This window comes from Silene latifolia, chromosome 3 (assembly GCF_048544455.1).
Source record: "Silene latifolia isolate original U9 population chromosome 3, ASM4854445v1, whole genome shotgun sequence".
In the NCBI taxonomy this organism is placed as follows: Eukaryota; Viridiplantae; Streptophyta; class Magnoliopsida; order Caryophyllales; family Caryophyllaceae; genus Silene; species Silene latifolia.
The window spans coordinates 50,027,699-50,054,000 of NC_133528.1; the positions used below are offsets into that span (position 1 = coordinate 50,027,699).

The following is a 26,302-nucleotide window of genomic DNA, read 5'->3' on the forward strand; positions in this document are numbered from 1 at the left end:
TATGTCGTTATGCTCATGCATTTTGACATTTCGACATCCTCACATCATCAAATAAATTGAATTATATTTTAGGAGTAAGTAAAGCTCATGCTTATTTTCTAAAAAGTTCATTACAATGTCTTGTTTCGAACAATTATTCTTTTACATTTATTCGAACCACGCACAGGGTTTGATTTCATTTTAGTGAATACGTAGGCAATCCTTCACGGGATGCAACCCATTCTTTAATGTTAATAGAAAGACATTTGCATTTGAAATTCGACAAGAATAATAAAAGGAAGGGTTATTTAACGGGAATACTCCAAACTATTGGAGTACTTCTCAAAATATTATAAACTGTAATTTACCTAGCAATATACCCAACTATCACACCCCTCTTCTCATACTAAAATAAGTGAAAAGGCTACCTATTGAACCGATTTCTTTTACTTTTGACCCTTCTCTTTCTTCTCCTATTCTCATTTACCTACTTCAAACACACCAAAACACCATTATTATTCTCCAGAACGCCATTAATCATCTCGATTCTCATTTACTCCACTCAAATAAACGATCCAACTAACATCTAATTCAAGTTGGCGAATATGAGTTTTTATGGGTTTCAGACAAATGCACTGAACAAACCGAACATGTCATTCTTCAGCAATCTAAGATACGTATTGATCCTCATTACAAAAATGTCACTAAGAACCCCTAAGTTTAAGAATCAATTATACCAGCTAGAATGTTAGCGTAATATTCGGTCAAAGTAAATAATAACAAACCGAATATTATGATTGTATATATCCTAGTTTAGCTTATATTTAGGATATATTGTTTAGGGAATTTTGTTAGGTTTTCCTAAACTATAGGCTCCCTATTGTGTATATATTGCAAGCAATTACGGTGAATGAAAAACACAGAAAACAATTTCACAAAATATTTCTCTGTCATTTGCATTTACTTTATGGTATCGTGAGCAAGTTCCGATCTTGCGATATTTTTTTTTTCCTTTCAATCAAAGTGTTTTCTTTTCTTGTCTGATCACCATGGTTGACGACAAGAAGACTGGTGAGACCTCTCACACTCCGAATCCTGTGTACGCCGTCTCTTTGCACGATGGTACAGGAGCCAAAATCACCCATGTTGTGCTCCTTGGACCGAATTATGAAGAGTGGGCTAAGGGATTTCGAGTTGCTTTGGGAGCAAAACGAAAGTTGGGGTTCATTGATGGTACCCTCAAGAAGAAACCGTCTGATCCGAAAGATGTGGAGGATTGGACGGCTATCAATTATTTGATCATCGCGTGGATTTTTAATACTATCGATTCACGTGTTCGATTTTCTATTTCCTAACGTGAAACGGCCTTCGAGTTGTGGGAGGATATTCGTCTCCGATTCACAGTTGGAAATGAAATAAAAATATATCAGATTCAAAATAATTTATCCGACTGCAAACAGAAACCCGGAGAGACGATTATGGATTACTATGGGCGTATGAAGAAGTTATGGGATGATATCAACGACTTTGATGCGCTGCCTTCCTGTAAATGTTCTGGTTGTCGCTGCGATCTGAACGTGGTTTTACGACAATGACGTGAGGCGGATCAGGTTCGAGGATTTCTCATGGGTCTCGAACCCTTTTATGCTACTGTCCGGTCTTAATTGCTGGGTACCAAGCCTTTTCCTCCGATTCAGTTGGTGTACTCCCGACTCGTTCATGAAGAAGAAGTGCGTACTTTAACCCAGGTTCGTGAAGATGCTGCAACTCCTATGGCGATGGCTGTGCGTGATGGTGGAAAGCAGCAAGCTAAAGGCAAGTCTCGGTTTAAGTGCACATATTGCACGAAGGAGGGGCACACGGAGAGTAGGTGTTGGGAGAAGCATGGTTATCATAATGATTGTGAGCCGCGTCGATCCGCCAGTCGAGATAGTTCTGCCGTCAATGATAGTCCAAAGGTCAATGCGATTCTCGGTGAGCCTGAAGTCGTTACTAATATGATTCGACTCAATGGTAAGAATGCTCATTCATGGGTAACTGATACCGGCGCGTCGACACACGTCTGTGGCAGTGACTTTTTATTTGAGTCTATGCATCCCATTAAACCTATTACTGTCGGCTTACCTAATGGTACTCAATTGAGTGCTCACAAAGCAGGGATTGTTAGGATTAATAATAAGCTTTCTATCCATAATGTCTTATACGTGCCATCATTTCAATATAGTTTGCTATCCGTCTCGCAACTTTTGGCGACCCAAAAGTTATATATACAGTTTACCAATTCCCAATGTGTGATACACGACCATGCCTTGACGACGATTGGAGTGGGTGATCTCACAGGAGGACTCTATTACCTGACTATGGAGGAACCAACTCGTGTTAATGTCGTGGCTGGAAATTCTGAGATTGAGTTATGGCATCAACGGATGGGACACCCTTCAATGCGGGCAATGGAGTATCTTCCTACTATTTCTTCTCGTAATTTACATTTAGCACCGTGTGATGTTTGTTTCCGTGCAAAACAGACTGGTCTTTCTTTTCCGTTGAGTGATAATAAGGCTGAACATTTATTTGATTTAATACATTGCGATGTTTGGGGACCGTATCAACCTAATAGGGGATGCGATTCTCGTTATTTTTTGAGTATTGTTGATGACTTTTCCCGAGGAGTTTCGGTTTATTTGTTCAAAACCAAAGATGAAGTGCCACGTATGTTGCGTGAATTTTTTGCGTTAATTAAGAGACAATTTAATAGGCATGTGAAAATTTTGCGGAGTGATAACGGGACGAAATTCCGTGGTTTGTTTACTTACTTCCGTGAACATGGGATAATACATGAAACGTCAATGATAAAAACACCACAACAAAATGCGAGGGTAGAACGAAAACATAGACACATATTGAATGTTGCTCGTGCCTTACGTTTTCAAAGCTCCCTTCCTATTGAATTTTGGGGTGAGTGTGTCTTAACAGCGGCGTTTTTGATTAATCGTACACCTACTCGGGTTTTGCAAAATAAAACTCCTTTCGAATTGATTTTCCAAAAGGAACCGGATTTGAGCTTACTTCGAGTTTTTGGGTGTTTATGCTATGCCAAGAATTTAAATTGTCGTGATAAATTTGATTCTCGAGCTCAAAGATGCGTGTTTTTGGGTTACCCTTTTGGGAAAAAGGGCTGGCATTTGTATGATCTCGATACGGGGGTTTATTTTCAGTCTCGTGATGTTCGCTTTATCGAGCACTGTTTTCCCTTTGCTGCTAATACGGGTTCTGCGTCTGCACCACCCGATTCTTTTGACAGTGAGGAGTTGTTCATTGATGAGGAGGACCTGCTCCATACGTCCTCTGTTCCTGCTGGTGCCGAGGGGGGTCCGTCTCTAGTAGTGCGCAAGAAGTAGCTCCTGGTAATGTAGATAATTTGAATATTGAAGCTAGTAGTAATGATGTCGTGGTTTCTGACATTAATGATACTAGTAACAATAATTCTACTATTGATAATAATGATAATGTTGATGCTATTGAGACTCCACCTGACACCGAGACTGTCCATTCTAATACGGATACCGAGGCTAGTGAGATGGGTCGTGGTAAGTGTATAAAATTTGATAATATTCGCAATAAAGATTATGTGCGTTGGGACAAGATCGATCAACACATTAACACGACTTTGGTTCCCTCCACTCAATCACCCACATCTAATCTCGTCTCAGGTACACCGTATCCCATTGCTAATTATGTTAATTATAGTATATTTTCTTCTGCCCATCAATCTTTCCTTGCAGCTATTACTAGTGATGTCGAGCCATCTTCGTTCAAAGAGGCCATTTGTGATTCACGGTGGAAATAGGCAATGGAAGAGGAAATTGATGCATTAGAAGCAAATAAGACTTGGTCAGTTGTGGATTTGCCTCCAAATAAATCGGCCATCGGATGCATGTGGGTGTATAAAATCAAGCGCAAGTCTGATGGGTCGATTGAGAGGTATAAGGCGAGACTCGTGGTATTTGGCAATCATCAAGTGGAAGGAATTGATTTTGTTGAAACTTTCGCTCCCACCGTTAAAATGGTAACGGTTCGAACTTTTCTTGCTCTTGCTGCAATAAATAATTGGGAACTACATCAGAAGGATGTTCAAAATGCGTTTCTTCATGGAGATCTTTCCGAAGAAGTTTATATGCGTCTCCCACCTGGTTTTAGTCATGGATTACAAGGAAAAGTTTGCCGTCTTCATAAGTCTCTTTATGGGCTCCGTCAGTCTCTGAGGTGCTGGTATGCCAAACTCGCCACTGCCTTATGTTCTTATGGCTTTTCTCATAGTTCGTCCGATCATTCATTATTTATTTATCGAAAGGATAGCATTGTTATTAATATTTTAGTCTACGTGGACGACTTGGTAATTGCCGGGAATGATAATGCTGCTATCACAGATTTTAAACATTATCTCAATAAATGTTTTCGGATGAAAGATTTGGGCACACTTAAATATTTTTTGGGTCTTGAAGTGGCACGCAACTCGACTGGAATTTTTCTTTGTCAACGAAAATATACACTCGATTTATTATCTGAGACCGGCATCCTTGGAGCTAAGCCATCTACGCTGCCAATTGAAGAGAATCATAAACTTGCACTTTCTTTGCATCCTTTGTTCTCCGATCCTTCAAAATATCGTCGTCTGGTAGGGAAATTAATTTACCTTACCCTTACTCGTCCCGAGCTAAGCTATTCAGTCCATATTCTTTCTCAATTCATGAAAGCTCCTTCTCAAGCTCATTGGGACGCCTTGATGCGTGTTGTTCGATATTTGAAAGGAAATCCGGGTCAAGGAATTATGTTACGAGCTAATGCTCCTTTGACTCTAGAGGCTTATTGTGACGCTGACTATGGGGGATGTCCGTTAACCCGTAGGTCTCCCACGGCCTATTTTGTATTTCTTGGTGGTTCACCCATCTCATGGAAGAACAAAGAAGCAAGCTACTGTGTCGCGGTCTTCTGCTGAAGCGGAATATCGTGCTATGGCTTCCGCTACGTGTGAGATTTTATGGTTGAAGGGTTTGCTTCGTAGCTTGGGAGTTGAACATCCCAAGGCCGTTTTTTTAGAATGTGATAGCCAAGTGGCATTACATATCGCTAATAATCCCGTCTTTCACGAACGTACAAAGCACATCGAAATCGATTGTCACTTTGTGCGTGATGAAATATTGCGTGGAACGATCTTGCTGTCTTATATTAACACTACCTCTCAGCTGGCCGACATCCTTACGAAGGCACTCTGACGATCACAATTTCTTTTTCTGCTGGGCAAGTTGGGCATTTCGAATCTCCATGCTCCAACTTGAGGGGGGGTCTTAGCGTAATATTCGGTCAAAGTAAATAATAACAAACCGAATATTATGATTGTATATATCCTAGTTTAGCTTATATTTAGGATATATTGTTTAGGGAATTTTGTTAGGTTTTCCTAAACTATAGGCTCCTTATTGTGTATATATTGCAAGCAATTACGGTGAATGAAAAAACACAGAAAATAATTTCACAAAATATTTCTCTGTCATTTCCATTTACTTTATAGAAATGCAGTCAATAAGAATCAGTTAATCCTAATTAATTGCTCTACAAAAGCTAAACCCCTAATTTAAAAAGCTCCTTGCCTGCAAATCAAGCGCACAACTAGCTCAATTAACCATATCACTTGTCCACACACCACACTTACAAGCCAAATGAGTAATATACAAATACAATCCTCGATTTACAAAAATTGAAACTTTGATTAAATTCTAAAAAGGGTATTCAAACAAAAAGAATTCCCAGATCACTCAATACAAACCCACCATTGACAATTTTTAACCATACGTATTTGATGACGTTGATTATACTCATTCATTTATGGAAAAATGGATCAGATTATAAAGAGAGGGGAAGGATAATAAAGCAGGACTACTGTTGGAATGAAAGAGGAGGAAATAAATTAAACATAAAATAAAATTACAGGTTATTTTTGAAAGAGAAGAATAGGGAGATAGAAGATCGTAAGGGTAAGATTATTGGTAGTCTTGAGATAAAATTTTGGCGAGTCTTAAGACGAGACTCACTCAAGACTACCAATAATCTATCATACTTTTATTAAAGTCTTGACAAAGTCTTAAGGAGAGTCTTGGATTCTACATAGTCTTGACCCTACTATTAAAAGAAGACATCCAATGAAATAATGACAAGTGTTATATTATATTTGTTCTTTTTTTTCTTAAACCCCACATTTTCTCAAGTAAAGTGAAAAAGTAGAGTCTGAGGTGGGTCTGACTGATAATGTATAAAGTCTGAGGTGAGTCTGAACAATAAATAAATAATAAAAGTTAGTGAAAAACTGATGTGGCAGAGTCTTAAGACTTTGGTGAGTCTGACTGATAATCTCACCCTAAGGACAAAGGTGGGCCGTGCTTGCTTTTACCTGTTGTCACAGGTCAATAAAAAGACAATTCTATTAGAAGAGAAAGGGTGTAATAGTTGAGTATATTAATAGTTAAATTATAGATTATAGTATTTTGAGAAGCACGTCAATAGTTTGGAGTATTCCCATTAAATAACCCTAAAAGGAAATCAAATAGTTTATTAACTAAGTAATCTTTTATTCATTTGTCCCATAAATAGTAATAATAATACGCTAAATATATATAAAATAAAATGCTGAAATAAATGCTATGCTAGGATTCTAAAAACCCCGCCGTTTATTACAACTTAAATAATAATAAATAATACTACGACTAAGGCTACTCTTCCACTTTCCCTTTGCCTTTGTCACCCTTATCATACTTCTTCTCTCGACCACGAGCCGGGCGCTCTTGTGCTATCTCCGACCTAATCACCAAAGGTCTCTCTCGCGGTCTAGTTTTGCCATTTCGATCCATCACCATCTCTACGGCAGAAGCGGTCTTCGGTTTCTTCGACAGATGAACGACTCGGAATCCGGCCTCTTCTTCCTCCTCCTCAATCAAGTACTTCTGGTTCTCCTTTGATACCTCACGAATTTTGTAGTCAACAAGATCGTGTTTCCTCAATTTCTCACGCTCTTCAGGGGTACCAGCCTTCCTCCATTGCAAGTATGAGTCAGATACCCATAAGGAGCCAACAGGAACTGGTATGAACCACATGTTCCTCTGAGCCCACCTAATTGCCCATTCCCGATAAATTTATGTAGTATGCGCCAATGCAGTTTGAGGGACGGTGTTAAGCTTCAGAATCTTCTGCTTAAGGCCCACTTGCCTCATCAACCTCTCCGGATAAATGCATATAATGAATTCCAAGCCAGGGATACGAACTGATCGTGTCAGGTCCAAAGATGAGACTCCAGTGACTGACCTGAGATGCCACCACGGCACGATCCATCGGATCAATGGACCTCCTTCATTCTTCAATTTATTTTCCCATTAATTGCAAACCCGAGTGAAGTCCACCATGTAGAGCCTGGTTCTTATTGCAATCGATAGAGCATGATATCCTGGCACATTAGCTGGGGGCTCGATCAATCGCAGCCGTTCCATCAGCCAAACCTGCAAAGAAAGACGGGAATTAATACCGTTTCATCAACCGAAAAAAAAACGAAACACAAAAAAGAGAAAAAAAACGATTTGACATATATTAAAAAGAAAGAAAATGGATTCTTACCTGTAGAATAATGGGACTTCCCAAATAAGGAAGCTCGCGATTGGCCTTTCTGTTATCCAAACCAAGAATGGTCTCTCCTAAAACTAGGCATGCTGGGCTCTTGCGCAGCTCCATTGGTTCCGCTAATCTCAGAAAACGAGGATCCCCTTTCATCTCCTTGTCAACATGCCCTTGAAGGACATAACAGTGAAGTAGACAAAACCCGAAGGCTCTGCGCCTCGCAGCATAAGAAATAGAAGGGTCCTCCCTATTTATAAATCGGTCAAAAAAGTCAAACATACGGACTCCTTTCGAGGTCACAAGACGGTCCACCTCAGCCTTGGTTAATCCAAGCAAGTCTCTAAATTTATTTTTTTATCCTTGAGAGCTAAGGGGTATAGTGGGTGCATTTTCAGGGTCCCATCCTCCAATAACAGCTATTTCTTCAGGGAAAGGACAAATATCGCCTCCAGGAAAGGTAAATACATGAAAATTTGGGTCCAAATACTCAAGACAGGCATCCAAGAAAGGCTTCACGATTTTCACTAGTTTGAGACTCAAGATCGATCCCAAATTAAAAGCACCCATGTCATGTTTTTCAACATTCGTGAACTTGTTTGTCCACTCCTTGAGACGGTTTTCAAAAGCATCCATAATTTTGAAATTTTTATGAAGATATGGGAGTTTTTGTTTAATAGACAGAATAAAGATGAAGCAATTGTGTGAGTAAATGCTTCCCCGAAGTCTCTATTTATACTAAACGTTATTTCCTAGTTTTTGTCGAGGTCTGATCAGCTAGGGAAATGTCACAGCTCTTGCTGCGCCTCTTCCCCAGGCCATTTTCCGTGATTTTCATATTTGGATCTTTCCTAATTTTCTTTTGCTATAATTTCTTATTCCTATAAGGTATTATTTTGGTAATTTCGCCAAATTACCATGTTTTATGTTTCCTAATTCTTTGGGTTCGCTTTTCGAGACGAACTCGACATTTTCGCCAAATGAGCACACTTACTCATTTTTTTATTTATTCTTTTTTTTTAGGGGAATCATTTCACTCCTCCTTTTCAATACTTTTTACACTTATACATTTCTTTTTAAGTTTTTTTTAGGGGGTAGCCCTCCCTACCGTCCGGTCATTTTTTTGCTCATTTCTGATCATTTTTGCTCATTTCTATGCATTTTTGCACATTTTTGTCAGTTTTGCTCATTTTCGGGCACTTTTTTTTTTCTTTTTCTCGTTTTGCGCCAATTTACGCCATCTATATGCTATATGTTTTATTTGTAAATTCTATGTAAATTCCAGCAGCATCGCGGCACAAACCGTTATCTACCAAAACTTGTTTTTTAAGCTAACCTGCAGGAACAACAAACACCCAACAACAAAGGCACTCAGGCCATCATATATACAACCAAAATGCGATATATACATCAAACTGAGGGCTCTCGCCCAAAACAGGTCCTAGAAAAATCCAAAATGTACAATGTATGTACACGACAACAACAGAAAGGGAAAGCAGCTAGTCCTGGTCGCCACTCAGCTCAGCTACGGTCGCCACGAGAGCAGCGATCTCAGCGTCCCTGACCTCCAACTCCCTCAACAGACGAGTTGTCTCCTCTCAGGACTGCGCCAACTCGCACTCCAGGTCATGCTCTCTCTGCATACAAATGAAGGTGAAATGTCTCATTTCATTCATTACAAAACAAAAATGCGGGAAATTGCAATAAAAATTCGAAATATCAATGAAATGAAATAAGTAAGAGAATGAGAGGTTTATACCTGTCGTCCTTGGCCACCTGCAAGTGCCTTGATGGCCGTGGCTCGCAGCCGATTGGCCGTCCTCCACAGCACCACGTACTGAGACGGTGCCACCTGCATTCGAATATAAAAAAGGTTCAAAAAAAACGAACGCATTCTTATGGAATAAAAATAAATAAAGACAGTCAAAAATGGGGGCTTACCCTCCTCACTAAGTGTTGCCACTCTCCTAGGCCAGCATCCGTCACCTCCTCGCCGAAGTCGCGGATCTCCGAGATCGTCGTCATCGCCAACGCGTCAGTGTACTCGAGGGTCTCTGGGTAAGCTGGGGGCTCCACGCCTGCCACCTCGATCTCCTACGAGTTTCAAATAAATTTTTTATTTGGCGATCATTCATCATTTGTCAAATCAATTCAAAAGCGAAAAAGTGAGATACTTACCACGATCGGTCAGAACGCCAACCTCCGATGAACGAACTCAGAGTACTCCTCACCAAGAAGGAGAAGGGCATCACCGCTAGCGTCCTCCAAGTCAGTCTCAATCTCGGCGTCAGAAGGCTCCCTAAACATCGTCTGTGGAGGATCGATGGGAACCGTGAAAGTGTAACGAGGGCACTGACGAGTCAAACGCTCGCCCAGGTACCACACAGGTCCCATGGATGTCCTCAGCAACAACCGACTTGAGCCTCTAGGCTGAAGGACCTCGGCCACGAAGGCTGGAGCGTCAGGGTAGTCCACCCAGGGTCTAGGCACCCACTAAAAAAAGCAAACGAGGGGTCATTCCTATGATCGGCTCTAAGCAAGCAGGGAAAGAGGTCATTCCTATAACTGCTTCTAAATAATAATAAAAAAACATAAGGAAAGGTAGTCAAAAGTACTTACGCTCTCCAACTTCAGGGCGTTCACGCCCCATCGACAAACGTCGTAAGAAGAGTGTTGGCTCTTCCTAAGACACACTACCCAGTCCCTCACAATCGGATACGCCCTCGGCTCAGGCTCCGTCCTCTTGGGCGCGAAGCTGGAAAAGTAGGAGTACACCCACGCCTGCAAACCGTCACGATGCTTTTATTTCCTAGCAAGGATTTTTATTAGGATTTCGCTTGCAACAACGAGCGGATTTCCAGCAGTGCTTAGGACGCGCCATTATCAGTCAAGCCCCTTTGACGATTTTTTGAGACACACCTTTATTAATGCTTTTTATCCAGCGAGAATTCATGACAACCGATTGCACTTCTCGAGAGATGGAGTTTGTTTGGAAGCAGACACAAGCAAATTCCCAGAAATGATTCAATCCAGACAGAATCATCAGCATATTCCCCGACAAGAGTTCGCTTGAGACCGACGCAAGCAGATTCCTCCAGCAGTTTCTACCGACAACCTACTATTGATCGGGACAAGAGTTGGTCGTCACACATTTATAATTATCAACAAACAACTAGTTAGTGGTAAGTCGAGGTCGATCTATGGGACGGTGTTCTTTGGGTTCTAAGTCTATCTATCTCAATTTATGCTAGTGTCACAATTTGTTTGGATTTGTAGTTGTGTCTAGACTAATGCAAGCAATAAAGTATAACAAGCAATGAAATGAAGGATGTAAACAAATGATTGAAAGTGCTAGGATATCATGGGTTTATAGGGGATTCATGGGAGTTGATCATACAAACATGTTCACAAAGTTGCAAGCAATTTATGTTGTAAAGGAACCAAGTTGGTTTATGTCTTACGGTTCTTAGGAAGGGTTGGGTCGCGGAGCCGAATCGATTAGATTGTACAACACCTACAAGTCGACTTACTTTCCTCCTAATCACTTCTATGCATGGTCTAACAAGAATCGAGTTGGTTTATATCTTACAAGTCAAGTTGAGTAGATAAGAGATGGTTGTAAATGCAAGGATTCATAGGCTTAGCATTTCATCAAACATAACATGTGTATAGGTTGACATCACAACAAACAAGCAATCTTAATCATGGAAACATATTAAATTAAGCATGATTATTTCCCATGTTTTTCTCCCTAATTACCCACTAATCCTAATTAAGGGACTACTCACTTATTATCATGGTAAACATATCATTAATGGTATCAATCATCACAACAAGTGTAAACATGATAAGAGAATGAGGAAATAAACAATAAAGAGTAAAGGGTAAAAGAATTATACCAACTTAAGATGATCCAAATAATAAAGCAAAGAATAATAGAAGAAACTTGATTGATTGATGAAGAGTTGTCAATTCTCCAATAATAACCCAATAATCTTCAATTACCCAATAATAAACTTGAATAATAAACTTGAACAATAATTAAGGAAAGATTAATGTGAATTTTTTTGGAAAGATTGAGATTAATCTATTCTAATCTACTCCTAATCTAATCTAAGAGAGTTTCCTACTAAGAGAGCTTGGTTTTTGATTATTACAAATGGGGTATTTATAGTGGGGATTAGGTGCACAAATTAGGGTTTACTAAGGGCTTAAATGACGATTAAGTCCTTGAGGAATCGCTCCTCTCAAAAGAGATGCCGGTCTCCTTTTTGCTAGTCTTCCGAAAATATGCGCATCTTTCATGGAGAAAGAAGAAGCCGGTTGCACTGGAAAGGAATCCGAGCGGCCAAGGGGTCGGGACGCTCGGATTGTTGGAGCAGAGGACGAGCGGATCAAGCACGGGACGCTCGGATCAAAAGGCTTCAAGACGAGCGTCCTAGAGGGGGGACGAGTGTCCTGTAGCAAACGAGCGGATTGGGTCTCGGGACGAGCGGATTGGCAGACAGCTTCTTTGTTTGTGCTCAGATTGTAAAACGGACGTCATTTTCTCATCTGGACTCCTATTGAATTGATTCAAAGCCTAGATCACTTGATTTTTTGACGCAACTCTTGGTTTGGAACCGAGCAATTTTCTCTTGTAATGCCTTCCTTCTCATCATTCTTACTTTTAACCCTATGATCCTTCTATATACTCTTTATTCCTACATCATTGGTCATCATTCTTGTCTCCTATTCATACTAGTCCATCCAAGATCATCAAAAAGCTTGCAAATATGCACGGAAGACGGGAATTTCCGCCTAATTACCTTCTTTCCTACAAAACATAGGAAATGCACTAGGAAAGCAAAATAGGAAGCATTTGACGGATAAAATGGTCATGGAATGTTATAATAGTATGCAAAATAGGCTCAATTCGGGAACTAAATGTGGGGCAATAATAGTCACATCAAATATACCCAAACCGAACCATTACTCGTCCCGAGTAAAGAGGTGACTAAAACTAGACCTTTATTTAAACTATCCTACTAATATAACCGATATGAGACAATTAGCGGGTCTCACTCCGCCCCTTAAACTCACAACAAGACAACCATGAGGTAGGATGCCTTCTTGCAAGGCAGTGGGGCTTGCCAAAATGGCGACACATCCAAGCATTAAAGCACATAAAACAAGTAATGGATGCATCTACAAAAATGAATAGCCACTTTTCTCATCTAAGTGGCAAATTTGAGTTTAAGAAATGAAATGAAAAGTCAAAAAGTTTGCAAATTGCATAAAAAAAAAAAGAGGAACAAAAATAGACTCCTAAAGCTTCAAATATAAGGCACCCTCGTTACTAATTGGGGTGACTTTGAAAATGTTCAAAAGAAAATACAAAAGTTGAAAGTTGTCAAGTAATGAAATGGCAAAAATAAAAAGAAACCTTAGATGGCTTCCCCTTTAGATAATTTCCGCCGCTTAGATGAGAAAAGTGTCTATTCATTTTTGTAGATGCATCCATTACTTGTTTTATGTGCTTTAATGCTTGGATGTGTCGCCATTTGGCAAGCCCCACTGCCTTGAAAGAAGGCATCCTACCTCATGATTGTCTTGTTGTGAGTTTAAGGGGCGGAGTGAGACCCGCTAATTGTCTCATATCGGTTATATTAGTAGGATAGTTTAAATAAAGGTCTAGTTTTAGTCACCTCTTTACTCGGGACGAGTAATGGTTCGGTTTGGGGATATTTGATGTGACTATTCTTGCCCCACATTTAGTCCCCTAATTGAGCCTATTTTGCATACTATTATAACATTCCATGGCCATTTTATCCGTCGAATGCTTCCTATTTTGCTTTCCTAGTGCATTTCGTATGTTTTGTAGGAAAGAAGATAATTAGGCGGAAATTTCTGTCTTCCGTGCATATTTGCAAGCTTTTTGATGATCTTGGATGGAATAGTATGAATAGGAGACAAGAATGATGGCCAATGATGTAGGAATAAAGAGTATATAGAAGGATCATAGGGTTAAAAGTAAGAATGACGAGAAGGAAGGCATTACAAGAGAAAATTGCTTGGAACCAAACCAAGAGTTACTCCTTTGGCTCTGAAAGTATGCTAGATGAAACAGCATCGAAAAATCAAGTGATCTAGGCTTTTGAATCACTCCAATAGGAGTCCGGATGAGAAAATGACGTCCGTTTTACAATCTGAGCTCAAACAAAGAAGCTGTCCGCCAATCCGCTCGTCCCGGGATCAAATCCGCTCGTTTGCTACAGGACGCTCGTCCCCCCCTCCAGGACGCTCGTCTTGAAGCCTTTTGATCTGAGCGTCCCGTGCTTGATCTGCTCGTCCTCTGCTCCAACAATCCGAGCGTCCCGACCCCTTGGCCGCTCGGATTCCTTTCCAGTGCAACCGGCTTCTTCTTTCTCCATGAAAGATGCGCATATTTTCGGAAGACTAGCAAAAAGGAGACCGGCATCTCTTTTGAGAGGAGCGATTCCTCAAGGACTTAATCGTCATTTAAGCCCTTAGTAAACCCTAATTTGTGCACCTAATCCCCACTATAAATACCCCATTTGTAATAATCAAAAACCAAGCTCTCTTAGTAGGAAACTCTCTTAGATTAGATTAGGAGTAGATTAGAATAGATTAATCTCAATCTTTCCAAAAAAATTCACATTAATCTTTCCTTAATTATTGTTCAAGTTTATTATTCAAGTTTATTATTGGGTAATTGAAGATTATTGGATTATTATTGGAGAATTGACAACTCTTCATCAATCAATCAAGTTTCTTCTATTATTCTTTGCTTTATTATTTGGATCATCTTAAGTTGGTATAATTCTTTTACCCTTTACTCTTTATTGTTTATTTCCTCATTCTCTTATCATGTTTACACTTGTTGTGATGATTGATACCATTAATGATATGTTTACCATGATAATAAGTGAGTAGTCCCTTAATTAGGATTAGTGGGTAATTAGGGAGAAAAACATGGGAAATAATCATGCTTAATTTAATATGTTTCCATGATTAAGATTGCTTGTTTGTTGTGATGTCAACCTATACACATGTTATGTTTGATGAAATGCTAAGCCTATGAATCCTTGCATTTACAACCATCTCTTATCTACTCAACTTGACTTGTAAGATATAAACCAACTCGATTCTTGTTAGACCATGCATAGAAGTGATTAGGAGGAAAGTAAGTCGACTTGTAGGTGTTGTACAATCTAATCGATTCGGCTCCGCGACCCAACCCTTCCTAAGAACCGTAAGACATAAACCAACTTGGTTCCTTTACAACATAAATTGCTTGCAACTTTGTGAACATGTTTGTATGATCAACTCCCATGAATCCCCTATAAACCCATGATATCCTAGCACTTTCAATCATTTGCTTACATCCTTCATTTCATTGCTTGTTATACTTTATTGCTTGCATTAGTCTAGACACAACTACAAACCCAAACAAATTGTGACACTAGCATAAATTGAGATATATAGACTTAGAACCCAAAGCACACCATCCCATGGATCGACCTCGACTTACCACTAACTAGTTTTTTTTAGAATTATAAATGTGTTTGATTGGATGTGTGACGACCAACTCTTGTCCCAATCAAATTGGCGCCGTTGCCGGGGACGGTGTTATGTGATTAAGTTCTTTCTTGTTTGTCTATTTTAATTGTGCTTTCACCTTAATGAACTTGTTCCTCAAGGATTGTTCTTACCATTTTTGTGTAGTTTCTATGCTTGTAGTTGTTTCCCTGTCTTAGCTATGATGACCCAAGACTTGATATATGGAGTATGTGGTGGATCTTTTGAGTATGACTATGGGTATGGGGAGTTTGAGGAGCAAGTAAACACAAACCTACCTTACTACTCATATAATGAACATCCTAACTACTACCCCAAATTTTCCAACCAAAATCCTCACATCCAATATCCACAACAAGCACCCACCCAATACCCACATCAAAATGAATTCCAAATGACACAATACAACCATTTTCACACCCACCCACAACAAGAAGATGAACCCATTCAAAATGTGATTCTCCAAATGATGGGATATCAACAAAACTTCTTCAAACAAATGCTAGAAGAGAGCCAAAGAAGGGACATTGTTCTTCAAGGCATTGTTAGCCAAGGTGAGGAGTTGGAAATTCAAATTGCCCAAATAAAAGAAACCCAACTAACTACTCCTCACCATCCCTTAGACATTGTCTATGAATACGAGTTTGAAGGAGTTACCTTTGATGAAAAGTGGGAAGAGCCAATTCCTTTGAGTTCTTGTGAATATGAAAGTGTTGTATTCAATAAAGAAGACACGAAGTTGAGTAAGCCAAATACTCTTAACCTTTGTGAGTATGAGGGTGTGTCTTTTGATGTGAATGTTGAGATGGTGGAGCAAGAATTAATGAAGAAGAATGATGCCCCCATTTATGATTCTTATGGATATAGCGATGATGACACGCCTATGGAAGAAGCTTATGCGGAATATGTGTCTTGCATTGAAGAAGAGGAATGGAGTTGTGAGATTGCCTCACTTGAGGAGCCTATCCTTGAGAAGTTTGAGGTATGCTTCCATGAAGAAGATGAATTCCTCTTTCCTATTGACCATGAAGACCTCTTCGCACCCACCATGGAACCTATGATTGTTGGAGATGATGTGGAAGACCTTCTCCAAAAGTCAAATCATCATATAAAGGGTACTTGGTGGAAAGTTCAAGAACAAACTTGCAAGTGAACGTACTTGTGGAGCTTTGACACCCACAATTTCAAAGGTACCCCGTCATCAATGCCATGAGAATTCTCCTTCTACTCTTGAAGGATTGACAAATTCAAATGCTATCATCATCACCGAAAGTGAAAGAGAAGGTGGTAAGTGGAAGTCTCCGGACGACAATAAACCATACTTCATACCTAGTGTTGATAAGAATCATGGGCTTATTGGTTTGAAGCATTGGGAAAGCTCTAGTACCAAGGACAAGGTGAAAGAAAGAACTTATGGCAAGCTTCCTTGGCCTAATTTCACGTTTAAATGGAGTAACCCATACTTATGCTTGTTTGGAGCTTGTTCACAAGGTTTTGATCTTCTTCTAAGAGACTTGAGCTCTATGGACAAAACAAAGGACCTCAACAAGGAATGAGTTTGGTGGAGTCCTCCCTCAAACCACCATTTGTAAGATACCCTTTCCCTTGACCTTGCATATACATTTAGCTTGCATTTGTCTTATATTTCATATTGCATTTACATTATTTAGTTCATAAAGTATAGTTGCATTGTAATATATCTTACATGATTCATGTAGATAGTTGCATATAGACTAGAATTCATGCATAATCACTAATGACCAATCCTATTCTTTTCTATACTAGAAATAGTGCTTAAATCGGTTTGGGAGGTTTTATCATAAGTGACCATAGTTTAAAACATGCATCATATAATATAGTTTAGATTGCATTCATTTGTTATATATGTCATATAGAATTGCATTTAGTTAGAGCAGGCATTCATTCATATCATATCATTGCATTTGTACTTTATTTCAAAAAATCTAAAATAAAAAAAAAAACATGTTTTTCTTTTTCATTCCTACTCCTACATGTACATTGAAGATAATGTCCAAAACAAAGTGGGGTATAGGAATTTATATTCCAAAATCTAAAAATTGAAATTTTCCAAAAATCACAAAAATATGTTCTTTAATTTCATAAAAACAAAACCATAAAAATTTGAAAAAAATTCAAAAATCCAAAAACATGTTCATTCCTTTTTAGTGTAGAATTGTATATATTGTATATACTTGTGTTTGTTTGTCCTCCTATCACATTGATTGGCTACGCCACATCCGAGACATGAGGAATATGAAGACCGCATGGCATGATCTTTCCAATTTGCTTTTTCCTCTCTATGTTAATGACTATGTGGCTCTACTTTGATTAATGCGGTATAAAATCAATGAGAAATTAGGATTGCGTTTAGTTTATTTGGCATATTAGTTGGTAGAAGCATATGCATTAGGTTATATATATGTTAGTTGCATCATGGCATATAGTTGCATGGTTAGAGAATTTTGTGAAACCATCTATTTGGGAAACTTTACAAGTGTATATAGGCCCTTGTATATGCTCTTCTTAAGACTTTGCTTGTTAGAGTACTTGTAAAATACCCTAGGAGGTGTCATGCTAGTATCATTTGACCCATGGATTAAGGCCTAGTCAAGAGTACCTTGTGGTGTGATAACCCCTTGGCTACCGTTTATTCCAAGGTGACTCTTGAAACCATGCAACCATCATCCATGTTCTACTATACATTTTGTCATCAAAGGGAATGGGCACAAAAAGGAAATTATCTAAAGGGGAAGCAATCTAAGGGTACATATTTCATTATAGATATGGTTTCTTCAAACTACCAAACCTAAAAGAATACCAATAAATCACCTCCAAGTTGTGTCAAGCTAGGGTACCTTTGTCCTCATTCGTTAAATGCTTTTGTCAAGAATAGACTCCCTATGGTGTTAGAAACACTGAAGGATTGCGGAGTTTCTCTTATTGCCTAGACAAGAAGAAGGGTCGTCCCCTCTATACCATGCATAAAAGTGGATATGATGGAAAAGGGATTAATAGTATTTGAGTTACATTTGGGAGTTTGCTTTTGTTGTTGTTTTCCCCCCAATTTCTTGTGGCATATAACATTTGGGAACACTTTCTTTTTGCCATTTCTTTTTATTTTTAGCATTTCATTACTTGACAACTTTCAACTTTTGCATTTTCTTTTGAACATTTTCAAAGTCACCCCAATTAGTAACGAAGGTGCCTTATATTTGAAGCTTTAGTAGTCTATTTTTGCTCCTCTTTTCTTTTGATGCAATTTGCAATCTTTTTGACTTTTCATTTCATTTCTTGAACTCAAATTTTGAACATTTTTTGTGCCCATTCCCTTTGATGACAAAATGTATGGTAGAACATGGATGATGGTTGCATGGTTTTAAGGGTCACCTTGGAATAAACGGTAGCCAAGGGGTTATCACACCACAAGTTACTCTTGACTAGGCCTTAATCCATGGGTCAAAGGATACTAGCATGACACATCCTAGGGTGTTTTACAAGTACTCTAACAAGCAAAGTCTTAAGAAGAGCATATACAAGGGCCTATATACACTTGTAAAGTTTCCCAAATAGATGGTTTTACAAAATTTTCTAACCATGCAACTATATGCCATGATGCAACTAACATATATATAACCTAATGCATATGCTTCTACCAACTAATATGCCAAATAAACTAAATGTAATCCTAATTTCTCATTGATTTTACACCGCATTAATCAAAGTAGAGCCACATAGTCATTAACATAGGGAGGAAAAAGGAAATTGGAAAGATTATACCATGCGGTCTTCATATTCCTCATGTCTCGGATATGGCGTAGTCAATCAATGTGATAGGAGGACAAACAAACACAAGTATATACAATATATACATTTCTACACTAGAAAGGAATGAACATGTTTTTGGATTTTTGAATTTTTTCAAATTTTTATGGTTTTGTTTTTATGAAATTAAAGAACATATTTTTGTGATTTTTGGAAAATTTTCAATTTTTAGATTTTGGAATATAAATTCCCATCCCCCACTTTGTTTTGGACTTTGTCCTCAATGTACATGTAGGAGTAGGAATGAAAAAGAAAAATATGTTTTTTTTTTTAGATTTTTTGAAATAAAGTACAAATGCAATGATATGATATGAATGAAAGTCTGCTCTAACTAAATGCAATTCTATGACATATATAACAAATGAATGCAATCGAAACTATATTATATGATGCATGTTTTAAACTATGGTCACTTATGATAAAACCTCCCAAACCGATTTAAGCACTATTTCTAGTATAGAAAAGAATAGGATTGGTCATTAGTGATTATGCATGAATTCTAGTCTATATGCAACTATCTACATGAATCATGTAAGATATATTACAATGCAACTATACTATATGAACTAACTAATGTAAATGCAATATGAAATATAAGACAAATGCAAGCTAAATGTATATGCAAGGTCAAGGGAAAGGGTATCTTACAAATGGTGGTTTGAGGGAGGACTCCACCAAACTCATTCCTTATTGAGGTCCTTTGTTTTGTCCATAGAGCTCAAGGCTCTTAGAAGAAGATCAAAAGCTTGTGAACAAGCTCCAAACAAGCATAAGTATGGGTTGCTCCATTTAAACGTGAAATTAGGCTAAGGAAGCTTGCCATAAGTTCTTTCTTTCACCTTGTCCTTGGTACTAGAGCTTTCCCAATGCTTCAAACCAATAAGCCCATGATTCTTATCAACACTAGGTATGATGTATGGTTTATTTTCGTCCGGAGACTTCCACAAACCACCTTCTCTTTCACTTTAGGTGATGATGATAGCATTTGAATTTGTCAATCCTTCAAGAGTAGAAGGAGAATTCTCATGGCATTGATGACGGGGTACCTTTGAAATTGTGGGTGTCAAATCTCCACAAGTACGTTCACTTGCAAGTTTGTCCTTGAACTTTCCACCAAGTACCCTTTATATGATGATTTGACTTTTTGGAGAAGGTCTTCCACATCATCTCCAACAATCATAGGTTCCATGGTGGGTGCGAAGAGGTCTTCATGGTCAATAGGAAAGAGGAATTCATCTTCTTCATGGAAGCATACCTCAAACTTCTCAAGGATAGGCTCCTCAAGTGAGGCAATCTCACAACTCCATTCCTCTTCTTCAATGCAAGACACATATTCCGCATAAGCTTCTTCCATAGGCGTGTCATCATCGCTATATCCATAAGAATCATAAATGGGGGCATCATTCTTCTTCATTAATTCTTGCTCCACCATCTCAACATTCACATCAAAAGACACACCCTCATACTCACAAAGGTTAAGAGTATTTGGCTTACTCAACTTCGTGTCTTCTTTATTGAATACAACACTTTCATATTCACAAGAACTCAAAGGAATTGGCTCTTCCCACTTTTCATCAAAGGTAACTCCTTCAAACTCGTATTCATAGACAATGTCTAAGGGATGGTGAGGAGTAGTTAGTTGGGTTTCTTTTATTTGGGCAATTTGAATTTCCAACTCCTCACCTTGGCTAACAATGCCTTGAAGAACAATGTCCCTTCTTTGGCTCTCTTCTAGCATTTGTTTGAAGAAGTTTTGTTGATATCCCATCATTTGGAGAATCACATTTTGAATGGGTTCATCTTCTTGTTGTGGGTGGGTGTGAAAATGGTTGTATTGTGTCATTTGGAATTCATTTTGATGTGGGTATTGGGTGGGTGCTTGTTGTGGATATTGGATGTGAGGATTTTGGTTGGAAAATTTGGGGTAGTAGTTAGGATGTTCATTATATGAGTAGTAAGGTAGGTTTGTGTTTACTTGCTCCTCAAACTCCCCATACCCATAGTCATACTCAAAAGATCCACCACATACTCCATATATCAAGTCTTGGGTCATCATAGCTAAGACAGGGAAACAACTACAAGCATAGAAACTACACAAAAATGGTAAGAACAATCCTTGAGGAACAAGTTCATTAAGGTGAAAGCACAATTAAAATAGACAAACAAGAAAGAACTTAATCACATAACACCGTCCCCGGCAACGGCGCCATTTTGATCGGGACAAGAGTTGGTCGTCACACATCCAATCAAACACATTTATAATTCTAAACAAACAACTAGTTAGTGGTAAGTCGAGGTCGATCCATGGGACGGTGTGCTTTGGGTTCTAAGTCTATCTATCTAAATTTATGCTAGTGTCACAATTTGTTTGGGTTTGTAGTTGTGTCTAGACTAATGCAAGCAATAAAGTATAACAAGCAATGAAATGAAGGATGTAAACAAATGATTAAAAGTGCTAGGATATCATGGGTTCATAGGGGATTCATGGGAGTTGATCATACAAACATGTTCACAAAGTTGCAAGCAATTTATGTTGTAAAGGAACCGAGTTGGTTTATGTCTTACGGTTCTTACGAAGGGTTGGCTCCCGGAGCCGAATTGATTAGATTATACAACACCTACAAGTAGACTTACTTTCCTCCTAATCACTTCTATGCTGGTCTAACAAGACTCGAGTTGGTTTATATCTTACAAGTCAAGTTGAGTAGATAAGAGATGGTTGTAAATGCAAGGATTCATAGGCTTAGCATTTCATCAAACATAACATGTGCATAGGTTGACATCACAACAAACAAGCAATCTTAATTATGGAAACATATTAAATTAAGCATGATTATTTCCCATGTTTTCTCCCTAATTACCCACTAATCCTAATTAAGGGACTACTCACTTATTATCATGGTAAACATATCATTAATGGTATCAATCATCACAACAAGTGTAAACATGATAAGAGAATGCGGAAATAAACAATAAAGAGTAAAGGGTAAAAGAATTATACCAACTTAAGATGATCCAAATAATAAAGCAAAGAATAATAGAAGAAACTTGATTGATTGATGAAGAGTTGTCAATTCTCCAATAATAACCCAATAATCTTCAATTACCCAATAATAAACTTGAATAATAAACTTGAACAATAATTAAGGAAAGATTAATGTGTAATTTTGTGGAAAGATTGAGATTAATCTATTCTAATCTACTCCTAATCTAATCTAAGAGAGTTTCCTACTAAGAGAGCTTGGTTTTTGATTATTACAAATGGGGTATTTATAGTGGGGATTAGGTGCACTAATTAGGGTTTACTAAGGGCTTAAATGACAATTAAGTCCTTGAGGAATCGCTCCTCTCAAAAGAGATGCCGGTCTCCTTTTTGCTAGTCTTCCGAAAATATGTGCATCTTTCATGGAGAAAGAAGAAGCCGGTTGCACTGGAAAGGAATCCCAGCGGCCAAGGGGTCGGGACGCTCGGATTGTTGGACCAGAGGACGAGTGGATCAAGCACGGGACGCTCGGATCAAAAGGCTTCAAGACGAGCGTCCTGGAGGGGGGGGACGAGCGTCCTATAGCAAACGAGCGGATTGGCGGACAGCTTCTTTGTTTGAGCTCAGATTGTAAAACGGACGTCATTTTTTCATCCGGACTCCTATTGGAGTGATTCAGAAGCCTATATCACTTGATTTTTCGACATCGTTTCATCTAGAATACTTTCAGAGCCAAAGGAGCAACTCGTGGTTTGGTTCCGAGCAATTTTCTCTTGTAATGCCTTCCTTCTCGTCATTCTTACTTTTAACCCTATGATCTTTCTATATACTCTTTATTCCTACATCATTGGTCATCATTCTTGTCTCCTATTCATACTAGTCCATCCAAGATCATCAAAAATCTTTCGAATATGCACGGAAGACGGGAATTTCCGCCTAATTACCGTCTTTCCTACAAACATACGAAATGCACTAGGAAAGCACAATAGGAAGCATTCGACGGATAAAATGGCCATGGAATGTTATAATAGTATGCAAAATAGGCTCAATTGGGGAACTAAATGTACGCCAATAATAGTCACATCAAATATCCCCAAACCGAACCATTACTCGTCCCGAGTAAAGAGGTGACTAAAACTAGACCTTTATTTAAACTATCCTACTAATATAACCGATATGAGACAATTAGCGGGTCTCACTCCGCCCCTTAAACTCACAACAAGACAACCATGAGGTAGTATGCCTTCTTGCAAGGCAAGGTGGGGCTTGCCAAAATGGCGACACATCCAAGCATTAAAGCACACAAAACAAGTAATGGATGCATCTACAAAAATGAATAGCCACTTTTCTCATCTAAGTGGCGGATATTATCTAAAGGGGAAGCAATCTAAGGGTACATATTTCATTATAGTTATGGTTTCTTCAAACTACCAAACCTAAAAGGATGCCAATAAATCACCTCCAAGTTGTGTCAAGCTAGGGTACCTTTGTCCTCAATCGTTAAATGCTTTTGTCAAGAATAGACTCCCTATGGTGTTAGGAACACTGGAGGATCGCGGAGTTTCTCTTCTTGCCTAGACAAGAAGAAGGGTCGTCCCCTCTATACCATGCACAAAAGTGGATATGATGGAAAAGGGATTAATAGTATTTGAGTTTCATTTGGGAGTTTGCTTTTGTTGTTGTTTTTCCCCCCAATTTCTTGTGGCATATAACATTTGGGAACACTTTCTTTTTGCCATTTCTTTTGATTTTTGGCATTTCATTACTTGACAACTTTCAACTTTTGCATTTTCTTTTGAACATTTTCAAAGTCACCCCAATTAGTAAAGAGGGTGTCTTATATTTGAAGCTTTAGGAGTCTATTTTTGCTCCTCTTTTCTTTTGATGCAATTTGCAAACTTTTTGACTTTTCATTTCATTTCTTGAACTCAAATTTTGAACAATTTTTGTGCCTATTCCCTTTGATGACATAATGTATGGTGGAACATGGATGATGGTTGCATAGTTTCAAGGGTCACCTTGGAATAAACGGTAGCCGTGGAGTTATCACACCACAAGGTACTCTTGACTAGGCCTTAATCCATGGGTCAAAGGATACTAGCATGACACATCCTAGGGTGTTTTACAAGTACTCTAACAAGCAAAGTCTTAAGAAGAGCATATACAAGGGCCTATATACACTTGTAAAGCTTCCCAAATAGATGGTTTCACAAAATTTTCTAACCATGCAACTATATGCTATGATGCAACTAACATATATATAACCTAATGCATATGCTTCTACCAACTAATATGCCAAATAAACTAAATGCAATCCTAATTTCTCATTGATTTTATACCTCATTAATCAAAGTAGAGCCACATAGTCATTAACATAGAGAGAAAAAAGGAAATTGGAAAGATCATACCATGCGGTCTTCATATTCCTCATGTCTCGGATGTGGCGTAGTCAATCAATGTGATAGGAGGACAAACAAACACAAGTATATACAATATATACAATTCTACACTAAAAAGGAATGAACATGTTTTTGGATTTTTGAATTTTTTCAAATTTTTATGGTTTTGTTTTTATGAAATTAAAGAACATATTTTTGTGATTTTTAGAAAATTTTCAATTTTTAGATTTTGGAATATAAATTCCCATCCCCCACTTTGTTTTGGACATTTTCCTCAATGTACATGTAGGAGTAGGAATGAAAAAGAAAAACATGTTTTTTTTTTTTTGTTGATTTTTTGAAATAAAGTACAAATGCAATTATATGATATGACTGAATGCATGCTCTAACTAAATGCAATTCTATATGACATATATAACAAATGAATGCAATCTAAACCAATGTTGTCATGATCGGGATTCTACGTTGGATCGATGGGGAGGGTAGGATCAAATCGGTCTCCTATTGGAGTGATTCAAAAGCCTAGATCACTTGATTTTTCGACGCCGTTTCATATAGCATACTTTCAGAGCAAAAGGAGCATCTCTCGGTTTGGTTTCGAGCAATTTTCTATTGTAATGCCTTCCTTCTCGTCATTCTTACTTTTAACCCTATGATCCTTCTATATACTCTTTATTCCTACATCATTGGTCATCATTCTTGTCCCCTATTCATACTAGTCCATCCAAGATCATCAAAAAGTTTCCAAATCTGCACGGAAGACGGGAATTTCCGCCTAATTACCTTCTTTCCTACAAAACATACGAAATGCACTAGGAAAGCAAAATAGAAAGCATTTAACGGATAAAATGGTCATGGAATGTTGTAATAGTATGCAAAATAGGCTCAATTAGGGGACTAAATGTGCGCCAATAATAGTCACATCAGTTATCCTCAATATTATTTGTTTCCTCATGGAGTTCGGCAGAGGTGTCATTCTCCAGAAGTTCTTATACCAATCTTTTCTTAGGTTCCCAAACTGCTCAGGTTCACACACCTAACCTCTACCTATAGGATCATGCTCCTTTAGAATCGCCTCTTTTCTCAGGGTTCATACACCCGAACCTTGGTTATCCTTAGGCCGCCTTCCCATCGATGTTTTCCTTTAGAGCCCCATACCCTAGCACAATCCTTACATATCTTTTAGGTCTTACCCTTAGCTCCTATGCTTAACCGTAGCTCCTACGCACCTCCGGAAACATCTCGAGAAAGAAGTATCTGGTATGATTTATTCTTATGGCAGGTGTTTTGTGTGGATTTTGCGCAGGGCGAAATCAGGTCAGGGTGATATTGTGCAGGGTTAACTAGCTCCAATTAGATTGCTGATCAGGTCGTCAGGATACGATATTAAGCTATAAGTAAACTAACAAAAATAACAAGACAAACAATTTTGTACGTGGAAAACCCTTGAATGGGAAAAAACCACGGGCACCAAGCCAGGAGAGGATTTCACTATATGATTTGGGAGTATAATGATATGATAACAACAATGCTTGTATTTCTCTAAGTAATGTGTATATATCTTCTTGCGTATGAATGATGTCTGTCCAATATCTTCAAAGTGTCTCTTATATAGCTTTCCTATCTTGAACGGCTGTATGATCAAGCATTGAAGGCTGAATATTCTCCATAATTGCTGGTAATAATTGCTGAATATTTCCCTCTTAATTACCTATTTACTGCATAATCTTCATACTTAATGCTGCGTATTTATTTCCATTAATATACGCGGATATGGTCAAATATTGTCCTGATATTTGGACCGTTGTCCTCTCCATGGCCTGGCGTCTATTTTCATGTGCCCTGAGAGCCTGACACCCTG

The 26,302-nt window shown here is 38.4% G+C and overlaps 1 protein-coding gene across 1 annotated transcript; it reads left to right on the plus strand.

Annotated features, from left to right (window-relative positions):
• Positions 1–1,028: 1,028 nt before the first annotated feature.
• LOC141649053 (uncharacterized) lies at positions 1,029–3,826 on the plus strand. Its single transcript, XM_074457755.1, has 5 exons — positions 1,029–1,313; positions 1,410–1,559; positions 1,677–2,483; positions 3,195–3,348; positions 3,411–3,826. The coding sequence occupies exons 1-5, from the start codon at positions 1,029–1,031 to the stop codon at positions 3,824–3,826; spliced, it is 1,812 nt and encodes a 603-aa protein (XP_074313856.1).
• Positions 3,827–26,302: the final 22,476 nt, after the last annotated feature.

Excerpts from the sequence above, each read along its gene's own strand:
- LOC141649053 (XM_074457755.1), top strand. The coding sequence starts at position 1,029 with ATGGTTGACGACAAGAAGACTGGTGAGACCTCTCACACTCCGAATCCT. Across the intron at positions 1,560-1,676 it reads GTCGCTGCGATCTGAACGTG|TTGGTGTACTCCCGACTCGT; the intron begins GTTTTACGACAA and ends CCTCCGATTCAG. Across the intron at positions 3,349-3,410 it reads TCCTGCTGGTGCCGAGGGGG|CTAGTAGTAATGATGTCGTG; the intron begins GTCCGTCTCTAG and ends TGAATATTGAAG.